The sequence below is a fragment of the Hoplias malabaricus genome, chromosome 2 (assembly GCF_029633855.1).
Source record: "Hoplias malabaricus isolate fHopMal1 chromosome 2, fHopMal1.hap1, whole genome shotgun sequence".
Taxonomy (NCBI): domain Eukaryota; kingdom Metazoa; phylum Chordata; class Actinopteri; order Characiformes; family Erythrinidae; genus Hoplias; species Hoplias malabaricus.
In genome coordinates, this window is record NC_089801.1 from 18,163,845 (window position 1) to 18,179,786 (window position 15,942).

General features: G+C 43.3%; 2 protein-coding genes across 2 annotated transcripts; one reads left to right on the plus strand and one right to left on the minus strand.

Moving 5' to 3' along the window:
- The first annotated feature begins 6,851 nt into the window (after positions 1 to 6,851).
- On the plus strand, positions 6,852 to 12,078 carry gtf3aa (general transcription factor IIIAa). The gene is made up of 9 exons (XM_066660791.1): positions 6,852 to 7,137; positions 7,477 to 7,577; positions 8,325 to 8,421; positions 8,510 to 8,598; positions 9,276 to 9,349; positions 9,622 to 9,702; positions 10,038 to 10,267; positions 10,454 to 10,504; positions 10,597 to 12,078. The coding sequence occupies exons 1-9, from the start codon at positions 7,036 to 7,038 to the stop codon at positions 11,005 to 11,007; spliced, it is 1,236 nt and encodes a 411-aa protein (XP_066516888.1). The 5' UTR covers positions 6,852 to 7,035; the 3' UTR covers positions 11,008 to 12,078.
- Positions 12,079 to 12,222: 144 nt separating this feature from the next.
- Positions 12,223 to 15,174, minus strand: mtif3 (mitochondrial translational initiation factor 3). Its single transcript, XM_066660792.1, has 4 exons — positions 14,980 to 15,174; positions 13,616 to 14,124; positions 13,370 to 13,518; positions 12,223 to 12,609 (listed from the first exon to the last, which is right to left on the minus strand). Exons 2-4 carry the CDS (start codon positions 14,121 to 14,123, stop codon positions 12,373 to 12,375), a joined length of 894 nt encoding a protein of 297 aa, XP_066516889.1. The 5' UTR covers position 14,124; positions 14,980 to 15,174; the 3' UTR covers positions 12,223 to 12,372.
- Between the last annotated feature and the right edge of the window lie 768 nt (positions 15,175 to 15,942).

A 15,942-nucleotide genomic window follows, 5' to 3' on the forward strand; every position in this document is an offset into this window, starting at 1 on the left:
AATAAACAGTGTAGTCTATATATAGTTCATACTGGGCATTTGTAAAAAGGCATGTCCTTACAAGCTGTTAAAAACCAGGGTGTGTGTGATTGTGAGGTGTGTGTCCGAGGTTATTTGGCCTGCCGTCCACAGCTGTGGCCATCTGTTTGCAGACACCGCGGGGGATTGGTTTAATGGAGCGCATCCCATTCTACTGCGACCGGTTAAGGTTTGCATTAAGGTTGAACTCGGGTGCGTTAACAATCGTCAGATAAAGTAAACCCTGTGTCTGAAACATCTCCAGGCCCCCCCTCATCCACACGCACACAACAGAGACCCTCTCGGAAGGGTGAAAAGGACGTCTTCACACACAGCGCATGAAAGAGGATTGAGCCAATGCCACTGACTGTCTCCTGCCTCTTTTGTTTTTTACCCGTCTCTTGTTTTTTTTAATGCGGCAGTGCCCAGCTATGGAGATATTTCAGGGGGAAGGGGTGTGTGTGTGTGTGCGTGTGTGTGTGTGTGTGTGTGTGTGTGTGTGATGGATTGCAAAATGCAGATCCGAAAAAAGAAGAACAGAAAGAACAAAAAAGTTGGTACATGCCAAGTGCCAATTGTCTTGTTCTAATTGGCATCAAAATGCCAACTTTCTGTGTGTTACCATACAGGTGAACACACTCCTGGGAAAGGGAGTGTTCTTTCTCAGTGGCGGAGGACAGAGACGGCGTCCCTCTCTTTTCTGTCCCAGGACTAAATGGATTAGTCGTGCCACTGCTCTCCCGGCTTTCACGCCGCTGTCTACTTCCCATCTCCTTTTAATGTGATTAGCCCAGCTCCTGTGGTCTCCTCCTTCTCCAAAGAACCCCAAGCCGGGCCCCTCCCAACACTAGCACCTTTGTGAGACTGGAGATGGTAGCTGAGTAAGTGATGGGCGTTTATGTTTTTAAATATATGGATAACCAAAAAATAAAACAGGGTCAGTCATTTTTCCACTAAAATGTGATTACTTTTTGTTTACATTTGGTTTTTAGAGTGAAGTAGCAAATTGCCTTGCTGTCGCTGAATGAACCAGTTTATGCTCCATAGAATGGGTCCTCCACATGGAGGTGGCCATATTTAAAATGTTTAAATTAGTACAGAATCTCTCTTACACTCGGGCCACTAGGTGTCAGTATAAAATCTGTTTAACACACGAAGAAGAATTATCTCAGAATATGACATATTACATATTGTTCTTTTATCAAGTTTTCAGATGAGAGGCTGTCACTGATGGTTGTTTGGAATAACAATATCATTTTCAAACCACACATAATGAGCCCTAAAGACTTCTAGAGCTCCTTGGAGGTCTGCACGCCTATTTTTGATGGCTGTACCTACAGCACATATTGTGTTAAATAATTTTGTGGCCAAAAATTCCAGTGGTGTAGGCATTCCTGCAATTCCTACAAGTCTGGACATCTCTATCCTCTACCTTTATCTTATTGCATGTGTAAGTAGAAGCCTTGCAGTATCAAGAATAAGAGGCTTAGGTACTGAAGTAGAGCCCTAAAGGCTGACGCAACCAAGAGTAAGATACAAGCAAATCCTTAAAGGATACCACTAACAACTGTGAGAGGCCTAAATCAAAGATACTGGCAGTAGTGAATGTGACACAGGCTGAGACTATGAAGAGTATCAGGTCTATGGACTGATGCTGATAAGACCTAAAATGAATGGCATCACATTAATTCAAAAGCTGAAAATTGTAAAAGAAATAGCCTTTTAGAAGGCCATAATCAAGAAAACTACTCCAAAGACTGGCACAACCAAGAAGAAAAGCCCTGAAGATGGATAATACTTAGAGTAAGTGCCCAAAAGACTAGCAGTATTTTGAGCCCTAAAGGCTTGACATACCTGGCACTACACAGAATTATAACTATAAACACTGGTGCTACCAACTCTGAGAATCTCAAAGACTGAGAATGACAGCCCTAAAGGTGTTTCTTCTTCTAACAGTTAGCACTACACAGAATTAACCAACTGATGTCGACTGAGGGAGTGGTTGCCGGTGCTCTGCCTTGGGACGAATTTTCAGGCACTGCTCCTGGTGATGGCCAGGGAGCACGTCCTCAATGTCCACTGTGGCTTGCAACCTGCAGACCTATTGTAGCCCTGTAGCTTGGTGCTGCTCACTGGCCTCTATTTGTCCTTGTTTTATTTTATTTTTTTTATGTTTGTGACCTGTTTTGTAGCTTTTTGTATTGTTCTGTCTCTGTTTGTCTTTTGATGTTTTATTTTTTATTATTATTAGAATAAGTGCCAAATGATTAGTAGCAGGAAGAACAAGAGCCTTAATTATTGCTACTACTACTAATTATTGCCTGGCATTTCCAATTGTGAGGTCTAAATGCTGGTACAACAGCCCTGAAGGCAGGCAGTGCCAATATTAAGAGCCTTGAAGACTGATGTCCCAGAGTGCTTGCCTTCAAGGCTAGTATACCAAGGATAAGAGTGCTAATAATTGTTACACAACATCAGCACTACCAACTTTGGGAATCCTAAAGACATGCCTTAAAGGCTGCTACAACCAAGAATGACAGCCTTAAAGGCTGAAAGCACTAGCAGTGAGAGTAAAAACTGAGAATAAACTCGGTAAGATGTCCCTTTGGTCTCTGCGTCTTTTTGTGATGACATTATTAACAGCCCTAAATCACAGAATCTCTTAAAGCGCTGGTCTGTCAGCTGCGCCGTGCTTTTTATGACGTCTTATTTCACATGGTTAATGGAGGAAGAAAATAATGTGAAGTTTTTGCTGCACATGAAAGACTCCATGGATCTGCATAACCTTTGTGCTCTTTTATCAGCTTGGCTTTTTGTTTGCGTGTGAAATCCAGACCCCCTGCCCTCCTCTTTAAAGGCGCAGTACAGTGGAAAGTGTAAACCCCCCATATCCGCAACCCCCCCAGCCTTCACGTGAGCGCACAACCTCGGACAGAGGATTAAAGGCAGAGATTAAGACGGACGGCAGGCCCCAGCGTGTGCTGTCTCTGTCCAGAGAAGATGGACTGTGGAAGTGGAGGGATGAAATGTTTTCTGAGTTGTTTTGGGAACGTGGAGTGGGGTGGGGGGAGGGGGGGGGGTAAGAGGGTAAAGTCTGAAAGCAGATGTCTGTCCACAGTGGAGTGGCCACTCAACACTGGACCCTGTGTTGATTTTGTCACATCACTCCCACTGTAGAAGATACGGATTGAAGGTATCTATTAGTAATAAAACTAAATCGTTACACTAATGATAATATAGTTATTATTAATGATCAGATACACTATGATCAGTGTGTTTTAAGACCCTTAGGACTTGTTTATCCCTCCCCTTCACTTTTTATTTATTTACTATATTTCAGAATATTCAAAGCATAAAAACACTCCATGAGTCATTTACAATGTAGATATCATATCATTATGAACAATGTCCACATTATTTATAATTTTAATCATCTAAAAGCCCCCCTCATAAATCCAGTACTTCACCGTGTTAGTGTGTGTGTGGTGTTTTGTCTTGTTAGCGTGTGTGTGGTTTATAGTCTTGTTAGTGTGTGTGGGTTGTATAGTTTTGTTAGTTTGCTTGTGTGGTGTTTAGTGTTGTTAGTGTGTGTGGTGGTGTTTAGTCTTGTTAGCGTGTTTGTGGTGTTGTTAGTGTGTGTGTGTGGTGTTTAGAATGGTTAGTGTGTGTGTGTGTGTGTGTAGTGTTTAGTCCTGTTAGTGTGTGTGTGGTGTTTAGTCTTGTTAGTGTGTGTGTGTATGTGTGTGTGTGTTTAGTCTTGTTAGTGTGTGTGTGCTGTTTATTATTGTTAGCGTGTGTGGGTTGTATAATCTTGTTAGTTTGTGTGTGGTGTTTAATCTTGTTAGTGTGTGTGTGGTGTTTAGTCTTGTTAGTGTGTGTGTGGTGTTTAGTCTTGTTAGTGTGTGTGTGGTGTTTAGTCTTGTTAGTGTGTGTGTGTGTGTGGTGTTTAGTCTTGTTAGTGTGTGTGTGTGTGTGTGTGGTGTTTAGTCTTGTTAGTGTGTGTGTGCTGTTTATTATTGTTAGCGTGTGTGGGTTGTATAATCTTGTTAGTTTGTGTGTGGTGTTTAATCTTGTTAGTGTGTGTGTGGTGTTTAGTCTTGTTAGTGTGTGTGTGGTGTTTAGTCTTGTTAGTGTGTGTGTGGTGTTTAGTCTTGTTAGTGTGTGTGTTGTTTAGTCTTGTTAGTGTGTGTGTGTTGTTTAGTCTTGTTAGTGTGTGTGTGGTGTTTAATCTTGTTAGTGTGTGTGTGGTGTTTAGTCTTGTTAGTGTGTGTGTGGTGTTTAGTCTTGTTAGTATGTGTGTGTGTGGTGTTTAGTCTTGTTAGTGTGTGTGTGGTGTTTAGTCTTGTTAGTGTGTGTGTTGTTTAGTCTTGTTAGTGTGTGTGTGTTGTTTAGTCTTGTTAGTGTGTGTGTGGTGTTTAATCTTGTTAGTGTGTGTGTGGTGTTTAGTCTTGTTAGTGTGTGTGTGGTGTTTAGTCTTGTTAGTATGTGTGTGTGTGGTGTTTAATCTTGTTAGTGTGTGTGTGTGGTGTTTAGTCTTGTTAGTGTGTGTGTGTGTGTGTGTGTGTGTGTGTGTGTTAGAAGGTGAATCTAAATGAATTGGTTGTGGCTGAGCATTTCTGCTTTGAAACTGCAGTGTTGGACACAGTCACATAAACACGGATTCAGACAGAGTCTCATACCTCACACACAGAGAGACCCAGCCATAGGAGGAGGATAATTGAATATTCATACATTTGTATGGGAGGCCGTCTAGGGCAAATACACTGAAACACTTGCGCACTACACTGAAACACTTGCACAACACACCGAAACACTTGCGCACTACATTGAAACACTTGCGCACTACATTGAAACACTTGCGCACTACATTGAAACATTTGCTCACTACATTGAAACACTTGCTCACTACACTGAAACACTTGCATGCACTACATTGAAACACTTGCGCATACTACATTGAAACACTTGCGCACACTACACTGAAACACTTGCGCACACTACAATGAAACACTTGCGCACTACATTGAAACACTTGCGCACTACATTGAAACATTTGCTCACTACATTGAAACACTTGCGCACTACACTGAAACACTTGCATGCACTACATTGAAACACTTGCGCATACTACATTGAAACACTTGCGCACACTACACTGAAACACTTGCGCACACTACAATGAAACACTTGCGCACACTATATTGAAACACTTGCGCACACTACATTGAAACACTTGCGCACACTACACTGAAACACTTGCGCACTACATTGAAACATTTGCACTACACTTCACATACACTCGTATATATATTAAACATGACGTGTGTGTGTGTGTGTGTGAGAGAGAGAGAGAGAGAGAGAGAAGATGCACTCAGCTGTGTAGCACAGGGTACAATCTTTTATGACTAATTCCTGTGCTCTGTGTCTTTTCAGAGATGAACAAACATTTGTTCTTATTATTTTTTATTAGTCTTTTCATATTTGATCAGCCATTGCGTATTTCTGGTAACAGTGAGGATATCCGTAATTTTTTGCGTGATGTCCTGCGTTGTGTGGAATCCATACAATATGACCCGCACAGACACTACACTGAACTGGAGCACCACACAAGAAACATTCAGTCCATCATACGTGTAGTTGGGCGCAGAGAAGGGCCTGTGGTGAGAGAATGCTCGACTCTTTTGGAGTCTTTATATCAGTGTCTAATTCTCATTTTACAACAGTCTCCGGGCCAAAGACATCAAGGCAACAATATTCTCATAATTCCTCCAACAACTTCCAGTGGCACATCCGGTCGCCCACGGTATGATTTAACAGTAGACCAGATTATCCACTGCCTAAATCTGGGATTTAATTGGCAAAGAATCGCTTCCATTTTTGGAATTGATCGACAAGTGTGCAAGTGTTTCAGTGTAGTGTGCGCAAGTGTTTCAATGTAGTGTGCGCAAGTGTTTCAGTGTGTAGTGTGCAAGTGTTTCAATGTAGTGTGTGCAAGTGTTTCAGTGTGTAGTGTGCAAGTGTTTCAATGTAGTGTGCGCAAGTGTTTCAGTGTGTAGTGTGCAAGTGTTTCAATGTAGTGTGCGCAAGTGTTTCAGTGTGTAGTGTGCAAGTGTTTCAATGTAGTGTGCGCAAGTGTTTCAGTGTGTAGTGTGCAAGTGTTTCAATGTAGTGTGCGCAAGTGTTTCAGTGTGTAGTGTGCAAGTGTTTCAATGTAGTGTGCGCAAGTGTTTCAGTGTGTAGTGTGCAAGTGTTTCAGTGTGTAGTGTGCAAGTGTTTCAATGTAGTGTGCGCAAGTGTTTCAGTGTGTAGTGTGCAAGTGTTTCAATGTAGTGTGCACAAGTGTTTCAGTGTGTAGTGTGCAAGTGTTTCAATGTAGTGTGCGCAAGTGTTTCAGTGTGTAGTGTGCAAGTGTTTCAATGTAGTGTGCGCAAGTGTTTCAGTGTGTAGTGTGCAAGTGTTTCAATGTAGTGTGCGCAAGTGTTTCAGTGTGTAGTGTGCAAGTGTTTCAATGTAGTGTGCGCAAGTGTTTCAGTGTATTTGCCCTAGACGGCCTCTCATACATTTGTGTGTACCAAGGGACATTTCTCATGGAAGCAATTTCTACAGCTGTAACTCTGTTTAACAGAGGAGAGAACAAGAGCCAAGAGACTGAATTTTGTTTTTTAAAATATGAAATAGTTATAATATACGCGATGTTTAATTGTTTAAATGAGTATTGGCACGTTATATAATGTAACTTTTAAATAAATTATTTGTAAAGTACTTATTTACGTTTGTTTATTCCCTCCCCCCTCTATGGGAGATGGTACACGCCCGGTGACGTAATCTGCTCCTACGTCACTGTTATGGCGCCTCTTCAGTGAACACGTGGGGTGATCCTCACTGTTTATTTTCAATTTCTCATTCTCTCTCTCTATCTCTCTGGCTTTCGGCTCACTTCCTCCACGTTTTTCCTCTACATTCCCCTGTGTTTGCTCCTGTTTTGTCTCTACATTTCTCAGTGTTTCTCCATGCACAATGCCGCGGAAGAAGACTTTTATGTGCTCTTTCCCAGACTGTTCGGCTTTGTACGATAGAGAGTGGAAACTAGAGGCTCATCTGTGTAAACACACCGGAGTGGTGAGTCTCTGAGAGGAAGAATGACCTCAGCCTCTCTTTTCTCATTTAAAATAACATTAACGCTGTTAATGAATATAATGTCTTCTAATGATCTGAAGTGTAGTATAGTCCGAGGCCATTAAGCTCAATGCCAAGAGTTGGACAGAGGGGTATAAGCCTCCAGAACTGGGTTGTGGGGCAGTGAACCTGTTTTCCGTCTGGAGCAAAGGAGCAACACCCATCACTGGAGATCCCACAAGTTCTAGTGTTTCAGCCATCAAATCATTACAGGCATGTTCTAAAACCCAGTGTAGTACTTCCCATGATCCATTTTAATGTGGGTTTTTATCATTTGTGCAGAGACCCTTTCCCTGTTCAGTTGAAGGCTGCAGCAAATCTTTCTGCACTAAATCACATCTCACTCGCCATCAGCTCACACACACTGGAGAGAGACCCTTCAGGTGAGGACTTGCTGCTGTTTGGTGGTAAAAACGATTTATTGCTCATTCAAAGTGCACTTGATCAGATGCTATTGCTGTACTATATATTATTAATCAAATTCCTAACATATTACAGTTTATTTGTAAGTTAAAAGAAGTAAACTTGCCTAGTGCATCTTTAAAGCTGGAGCAGGAGATTTTGTAGAGCAAGTGTACACTAGTTTTTTAACGTATCCCCACTCAGAAAATCCCAACCTCTTCAGCCCATCTTTCCAAAGCCACTCCCAAAAACATTTGAAAACCTACTCACTGCCGGACTACAGCTGGAGGAGTCCCTAAACTGGAGAAAGCAAGAGCGCTGGAGAGTGGAGCCCCGTCTTTCAATTCTGTCTTAATTTTATGTAAATTAAACAAAGTGATTGTAAAATAAACTACATTCCCCAGCTTTAAAATTGACATCTTTATGATCCATTATCTTCCAGTCAACTCTAACAGAGCTGCCACATTTAGAGATATTCTAGGTTTTATTAGAAAGGCTTTGTAAGAGTTGCCTTTAGAACAGATTGTTTTGGCCTTGTGCTCTTCTTATTGAGGCGTTAGCTGTGTGCCCTGTGTTTGTTTTTATGGATTAAGTATATGTTTCTCTGTGTTCTTATGGTCTCGGCTGTTTAAAGATAATTTCACGCTTTGGCTTGTCTTGGTTGTAAAAGGTGTAAACACTTAACAATGTGATTCTTAGTAAAAAGGTCTGATGTTTTGTGGGTTCAGGTGCACAGAGGAAGGATGCACTGAAGGTTTCACCACAAACTTCAACCTGAAAAAACACATCTCACGCAAACACAGATTTGAACAGAAACACTATGTGGTGAGTGTGTTGCTGCATGTTTAAATGTGGAGGAGTTGAATGTTAATCTGCTTCCTGTTTATTCAGCACCAGTTTTTTTTTTGTTCAGTGTATGTTTGAAGGCTGTGGGAAACGGTTCAAGAAGAACAACCAGCTGAAGAGCCACGAATGTACACACACCAACCTGCTGCCGTATGAGTAAGAAGCTGAGGTTTTTTATTTGTTTTTGTTTTTCATGTAAACAGTGATTTTGTTCCTAATCCCGGGATCTGACTACATGAATTTACCCCAATTTTAGCCCGATTTTGTCAAATCCATCTGAATATCCAGCATCTGAGACAAATCTGAGCGTCAGGGATGAGGAGCGGTCGTTGAGTGTGACATAATCAAAGAACAGTCTGTGACTCCCCGAGGAAATGTGGAGTGTGTTAGATTTGTTTGGATCTTTTGGCACGGTCTGACGTTTCCTACGACCAATACGAAACAGAGCCCTGTACAGAGCACATCTGTAAACACGGAGAAGAGAGAGAGGGAGGCTCTGCTGCAGCTGTCAGTGGAACTACCAAACTGAGGAAACGCTCTGGACGTGTAACACATTCCCTCAGGTTCTCTTTGTAGGACACTTCTTCTTCTTTGTAAAACACAGAAACTCCAGTGTCACACAGTGCTTCTGTAGCCGTGATCCACAGTTTATAGCTCCGCCTCCCAACGACATCTGAACTCACGCAACGACGCAAACCAAGAATGGTCCGTGTCAAACATGTAGTCTCCTGACCAAGACCCGGCACGGATTTATAGCACTAATCGGACACAGTGAATGCCGTGTTGTCTGATCCCAGCATAAATGATTTATTTGGTATTACTTTTATTTCCAGATGTTCATATGAAGGATGCGAGAAACGATTCATGAACCCCAGCAAACGGAAACAACACGAGAAAGTCCACAAAGGTGAGAGCAGCAGGGACTTCACACCAATGCTGTGGGGAAACTGACATGATTCATATTTCAGCATTGAATACCCACCACTGCAGCACCTATAAACAACCGTTACTGAGCAGAAGCCATGTGCAGCAGCTTGTTTAATAAGAAGTAGCTGGTATTGTATTTTGGATTGTGCCCATTTCAAGTTAATGTCAAATAACACAATGTATTTTTGTGGACCATCCACAGTTTGGTTATATTTTCACTGTAAATGCTGATCATTTCCCTCCTCTGTCCAGGTTACCCCTGCACTGCTGAGGGCTGCTCCTTCACAGGGAAGAACTGGACTGAGTTTGTCAAGCACAAGAAAGAGCACAAAGGTAAATACAGGCTTTAAACAGGGGACTGGACTCCAGAGCGTGCTTGTTTTTTTTTTTTTTTAACTAAAGATCATTGCCTGTCTAGAAACAATCAGAAGCACCTGTTTGTCAGTAGCTGACATGTCTGCTGTAGTCTGCTCTCTGATGTTTTGTGCAGTTAAGATGTAATTAGGTGCATTAGAGATCACTAAACACACTGAACACTCTGCTGTTTGACCAGTACATAACTAAAGCACACTCCAGAAACAAAGCTGTTGTGGTGGATGGATTAAATTTGGAGGAATATGATGTAGTCTGCTGTTGTTTTATGGATATTTGTGTGTGTGTGTGTGTAGTACGGCTGCAGTGTGATAAGTGTGCAAGGTCCTTTAGAGATCAGTGGTTCCTGAGGCAGCACCAGAAGGTTCACTCTGAGGAACGGGTGGTGTTCCGCTGCCCCAAAGAAGGCTGCCTTCGGTCCTACACCTCCGCCTTTAATCTGCAGAGTCACCTCCTGTCCTTCCACGAGCCCGAGCGCCCCTTCACCTGCCCCCAGGACGGCTGCCACAAAACATTCTGCATGAGGGTAATAATAATAATAATAATTGTGGACCTACTGCAGCCTTGACCAGGATGAAGCTCTTACAGAAGACAAATGAAAGCATGGCCCACCTTTATATCATTTCTTTTGAAAATGCAAAGATGCAGAGTAATACAGGTTCTTCTCGTGGCCCTCCTGAGACACTAATAACTCGTTTGTTTTTGTCCACAGCAAAGTTTACAGCGCCACAGTGTGGTACACGACCCCGAGAGGAAGAAACAGGCGAGTGTTGACATGGTTTTATTGGTTTCAATTTCAGTCTCTGATCAGATTTAGATTTCATCTGAAAGAGCTTTCTTTTTTGTTTCTTACAGAAAAAACCTCGTCCAAGACGAACTCTGGCATCTCGTCTGAGTGGCTTCAACCCTTCAAGATTACGTCCGGCAGCAATCCCACCTGTAGTGACCAGCCAATCAGAGCGCTTCAATTTGAAGACTCAGGTGGGGGACTTCCTGGAGCGCCAGAGAGAAGTAAATTATACAAGAACTTTGGACTCTAGACACACCACGATGAACACACTCGTGTCTTACAGTGCTGAAATCACCCCGTCACCAAGTACTGAACACCCTGAAATCGGCCAATCAGATTCCTGCAGATCTGACCCTGAAATTATTCTCATATTAGAACCTCTAGAGTTGGACAGTCCAGCGGAGAGCCAATCAGAACCCATAGAATTTGAGAATGCAGTAACTGTCCAATTACAACAAAGGGAAATGAAGAATTGAGAGATTGTCCAATCAGGACCCATAGAATTTGCAAATGTGGAGATATCAGCCAATTAGAAGCCAGCAAATCTTCAAAACCTTTGCTCTCTCGTTGAACAGCGAGTAACATTGTTTTCAGGGAACTGTTGTAAAAGTTTTAATATTTAATTTAAGGTCCTCGTTGACAGAAAATGCTCGTTAGAACTGAACCTGATTGAAACCAGAGCTGTTTCACTTTCTGAATGGCAAATTAGCACCTAATGTTTGTAATCTAAAGCAACACCTGGTAGTACTTTCACCTTACAGTTACAGCTTCAATATCATTGTGATGCTCCTTTTGAGCTGTAACAGAGAATTGAGCCTCGTCGCTTTTCCCCCGCATGGGTCCTGCTCAACAACACGACTCGCTTAAAGCTTGTCGCTTTTCCACTTGCAGGGCTCCCCTGTGAAATGGAGCTGGTGACGTCACAAAACCCTGTCTCTCAGGAATTGGTGGCTTTGAAAACCACAACAACGGCAGCGTGTTGTTTTAGTTTTTGGATTAAACATGGCTCCGCCCTCAGTTCTCACATCAGTTTTACTTGTTGCACTTTCGGCTTTCACTGGAAATTTTCATTGGCCTTTAGCCCAAGGAGCATTTAAACCTCTTCAAAACACCTTGAGGTAAAGTTCCCAGCTGTCGCTGAGAGTCCCTTAAAGAAACAACATGAAAGCTGCTAGAGATTTTACAAGCAGCGATTTGTGCTTGATTTGAATGAGCTCTGCATTTCCTGTTGATTGATGGGTCTCTGGTCAATCAGCGCTCTGCAGGGTTTACACCTCACCACGAACTGGGATTGAAAACATACCTAGGACCAGGACCAGGTTTGGCCGGTGGAAAAAGCAAAAGAGCAGTCGAGTCGTGTAGGTTCCATGCAGTGGAAAAGCGCCATCTGTTGCTGCACCTCTGGGCTTGGCCCTGTGTCAACTGCAATATTTAACTTTTGGTTTGATTGCAGGACAAACTGTAAAATTGAATTACACTCTGCAACTGTAGGGGGAGCCCAGGAGCAAAAACTACAAAATCTTACCCAGTGTTGCTTTAATCTCAGCTTTTTTTGTTTAAAGAGTTAAAACATAGAATTTGTTGCCATAAAAGTTCCTAAGCGTGCGAAGGAAATACTGTCTGCTGCAGAATAAAGAGTGAAGAATGTGTTGCCAGATTCCTTTATTTATTTACAAAAAAAATCAAAAGAACAAAAGAGGCACGGTCTCGTCTCTGAACGCAGTTTGTCAGTTACTAACAGAAGACTTGCTGTGTCATGTACGTTGTGGTCTGAATTTATTTTATAAAAAATATGTATGAAACTGTGTGTGAGAGCAATACTGTTTAACCGTATGATGCCCTCACTGTGTCTGAGAGTCTCCTGGGAGCTCAGATTTGGAGGTAGATGTTGCTTTCTGTTGGCTGGGGTCAATCTGTACTGTTTTAGAGGGGTTTTGAGTTCCCAGTTGCTGCAGTTCTTTGTTGGACGGAGGCCTCAGGATACACATAGCAGCTCGTCCCTCACGGATGATCCTGGTTTTTGACACAAATCCCACCGGCACTGACATCGCTGACACCATCTGGTCCAGAAGAGTGTCCTGGAGCCAGAGAAGCAGCACATCACTGAGCAAGAAACAAAGCATGCGACTATACAGACTCTTCCCACTTGTGCTGAAACTCTTCAGAATAAAGGAAAAAGTAAACACCTAAAAATGGGGATGAGTTACCACAAATAAAATAAACAGTAAAAGTGGAATGTGTTAAAAATAGAGGTTTCACTTTTTTGATCATGCCATATGACGTGGTGATTTAGGCCAGCTTCTGATAAAGTTAAAGAAATCTGATACTGGGTGACTCATGTAGACTACTATTGCCGTGAATATATTAATGCCCAAGAACTGAAGATTGCCTCCGTGTAAATAACCATTCATTCATTATCTCTAACCCTTATCCAGTTCAGGGTCGCGGTGGGTCCAGAGCCTACCTGGAATCATTGGGTGCAAGGCAGGAATACACCCTGGAGGGGCGCCAGTCCTTCACAGGGCAACACAGACACACCTACGGACAATTATTATTTTTTTTTGAGTCGCCAATCCACCTACCAACGTGTGTTTTTTGGACTGTGGGAGGAAACCGGAGCACCCGGAGGAAACCCACGCAGACATGGGGAGAACACACCAACTCCTCACAGACAGTCACCCGGAGCAGGAATCGAACCCACAACCTCCAGGCCCCTGGAGCTGTGTGACTGCAACACTACCTGCTCCGCCACTGTGCCGCCCAAATAAATAACCAATGAATCACAATAAAATAAAGGTCACCCTGAAGGTTCAGGATAAAGAAGATAACCCTTCGTACCAAAGCCATATTACTGCCTCCTCCAGCCTTCAGGGTCAGTCTGACGTGATGTTTCTTGTCGAGCCAGTGAGAAACCTGCCTCAGTTTAGTGTCCAGATCGTGAGAGGCGATATCTGAGAACAGGGTGAGTTCCTTCACCTGAACTTGACCTGAAAATAGGACACAAGCTGAGTATCAACATTTCTACAGAACAGTTCCATTAAAAACAAAAAAAAAAAATCACTGAGTGCGAACTGTGCCCGATACCTGCCGTCTTGGCCTTCTGCTTCTCCCTCAACTTCATCTGTTCTTCGTGGATCTGTTTCCCACTCATGAGCTTGTAGACCGGAGGCTCTGTGTGTAGGTTTATCGGAACCATTTTCAGTCCTTTTTCATCCATCATCCTCAGAGCGTCTGCCCGGTGCTGGACACCCAGATCCCTGCCATCCTCCCCCAGCAGCTGTACGTGGCGCTGGTGGATCTTTCTGCCCACGCTGTTGATGCCAAGTCGAGATTTCAGGTCTGGTTTCTTCTTCTTCTTCTGAGATTCACCTTCACCTTCTTCCTCGCTGCCTCCCACAGCTGTGGAGAAGGGGGTCCACTGCTGGAGGCTGATTCCCAGGTAACTGTTTAGGGATTTGTAAGGTTTTAATGTGTTTTTGTAGGGCTGAGTTGTGAGTGGAAGGAGGAGAGTCACTGGGCTTGTGGAGCGGACACTGTGCCTTACACCTCCTGCTGCATGGCACAAAACCAACCTCAGACAACCCAGACCCATGCTGCAGAAGAGAGAGAGACACAGAGGTACGTATTATGGGTTACGGAACCCCCACAGAGCAGTGACACTGACGTGGTGGTGGTGTGTTAGTGTGTGTTGTGCTGGTGCGAGTGGATCAGACACAGCAGTGGCTGCTGGAGTTTTTCAACCCCTATATTATGTGTCGCTGATGAAGGACTGGAACCCAAACTGTGCAGCGACAGATGAGCTACTGTCTCTGACTTTACATCTACAAGGTGGACCAACGAGTGAGGAGTGTCTCACAGAGTGGACAGAGAGTGGACACAGGGTTTAAAACTCCAGCAGCACTGCTGTGTCTGATCCACTCTACACCAGCACCACGTCAGTGTCACTGCAGCGCTGAGAATGATCCACCACCACATCACACCTGCTCTGTGGGGGTCCTGAGCGCTGAAGAACAGGGGGAAAGGGGGGTAATTACATATGCAGAGCAACAGACGGACTTTAGTGTGACTTATTAGTCAAAGAAATGTTGGAAAGGGGTAACTGAATTGGATTGAACTTAATCAATCCAGAGGACACAGTTCCACTGATCCACAGTCCAATTTTGGGGGCTTTTTACCCTTCTAGTTCACTCTTGGGTCTGGACACGGTGACCTTCTTCTCTAATGGTCAGTGCTTTTGTTTAGAGATGATACAGACTGGGTACACACCTCTGACATGTTTTTGAAGAAGGGATGTCTGTATACTGTTGGACACATCCTTTAATCACCACTGTAATGTTACTGGACACTAACACTGTGTTATCGTAGTGTGGGGATTAAAATAGCTGCTGTTTCTAGAGTCCTGAGTTCAGAAAACATAAACATGAAGCAATAAAAGTTATTTTACTCACGCTGGAAACAACGTCTCCACACACGGAGGAGGGAGCTGTGTTAATAAGAGTCTACTCTTCCCTGGTTCACCACAAAACTCCCCGAAGATCAATCAGAAAGGTTTTAAACTCCGAAAATCAACATTAAATATGACACATCGAGCACGGACACTTCCAGGGTTTGCAGCGGGAAAATGACGCGGTCTTGAAAAGATGACGTTTATCCACTTCCTGTCTCCATTTGTAGTTTTTCTGTGGCGTTAGGAACTACAAATTGATCTGTCTTCGATGCTATTTATTAGAAGCTCAGCAACGGTGTAAATCTATGGATAAAATACATAAAAAAACAATAAACGATAATTGTGTACCTGATTATAAATAAATATAAAAAACTAAGGAAATTATAAGAGCAAGTAAGAGTGAGAATAAGGAATTTATGTGTGTGTGTCTGTGTGTGTTTGAGAGAGAGAGAGAGAGAGAGCGTGTGAGTGACAGAAGAGAGGTGTGTGTGTGTGTGTGTGTGTGAGAGAGAGAGACAGTGTGTGTGAGAGAGAGAGAGTGTGAGTGAGTGAGAGAAGAGAGAGGTGTGTGTGTGTGTGAGAGAGAGAGAGAGTGTGTGAGTGAGACAGAAGAGACAGTGAGTGTGTGAGTGAGAGAGAGAAAGAGAGAGAGAGTGTGTTTGTGAGTGAGAGAAGAAAGAGGTGTGTGTGAGAGAGAGAGAGAGAGTGTGTGTGAGTGAGACAGAAGAGAGAGAGCGTGAGAGTGTGTGAGTGAGTGAAAGAAGAGACAGGTGTGTGTGTGTGAGAGAGAAGAGAGAGAGCGTGAGTGTGTGTGAGTGAGTGAGTGAGAGAAGAGAGAGGTGTGTGTGTGTGTGTGAGAGAGAGAGAGAGTGTGTGTGTGTGTGAGACAGAAGAGAGAGTGAGTGTGTGAGTGAGAGAGAAAGAGAGAGAGAGTGTGTGTGAGTGAGAGAAGAAAGAGGTGTTT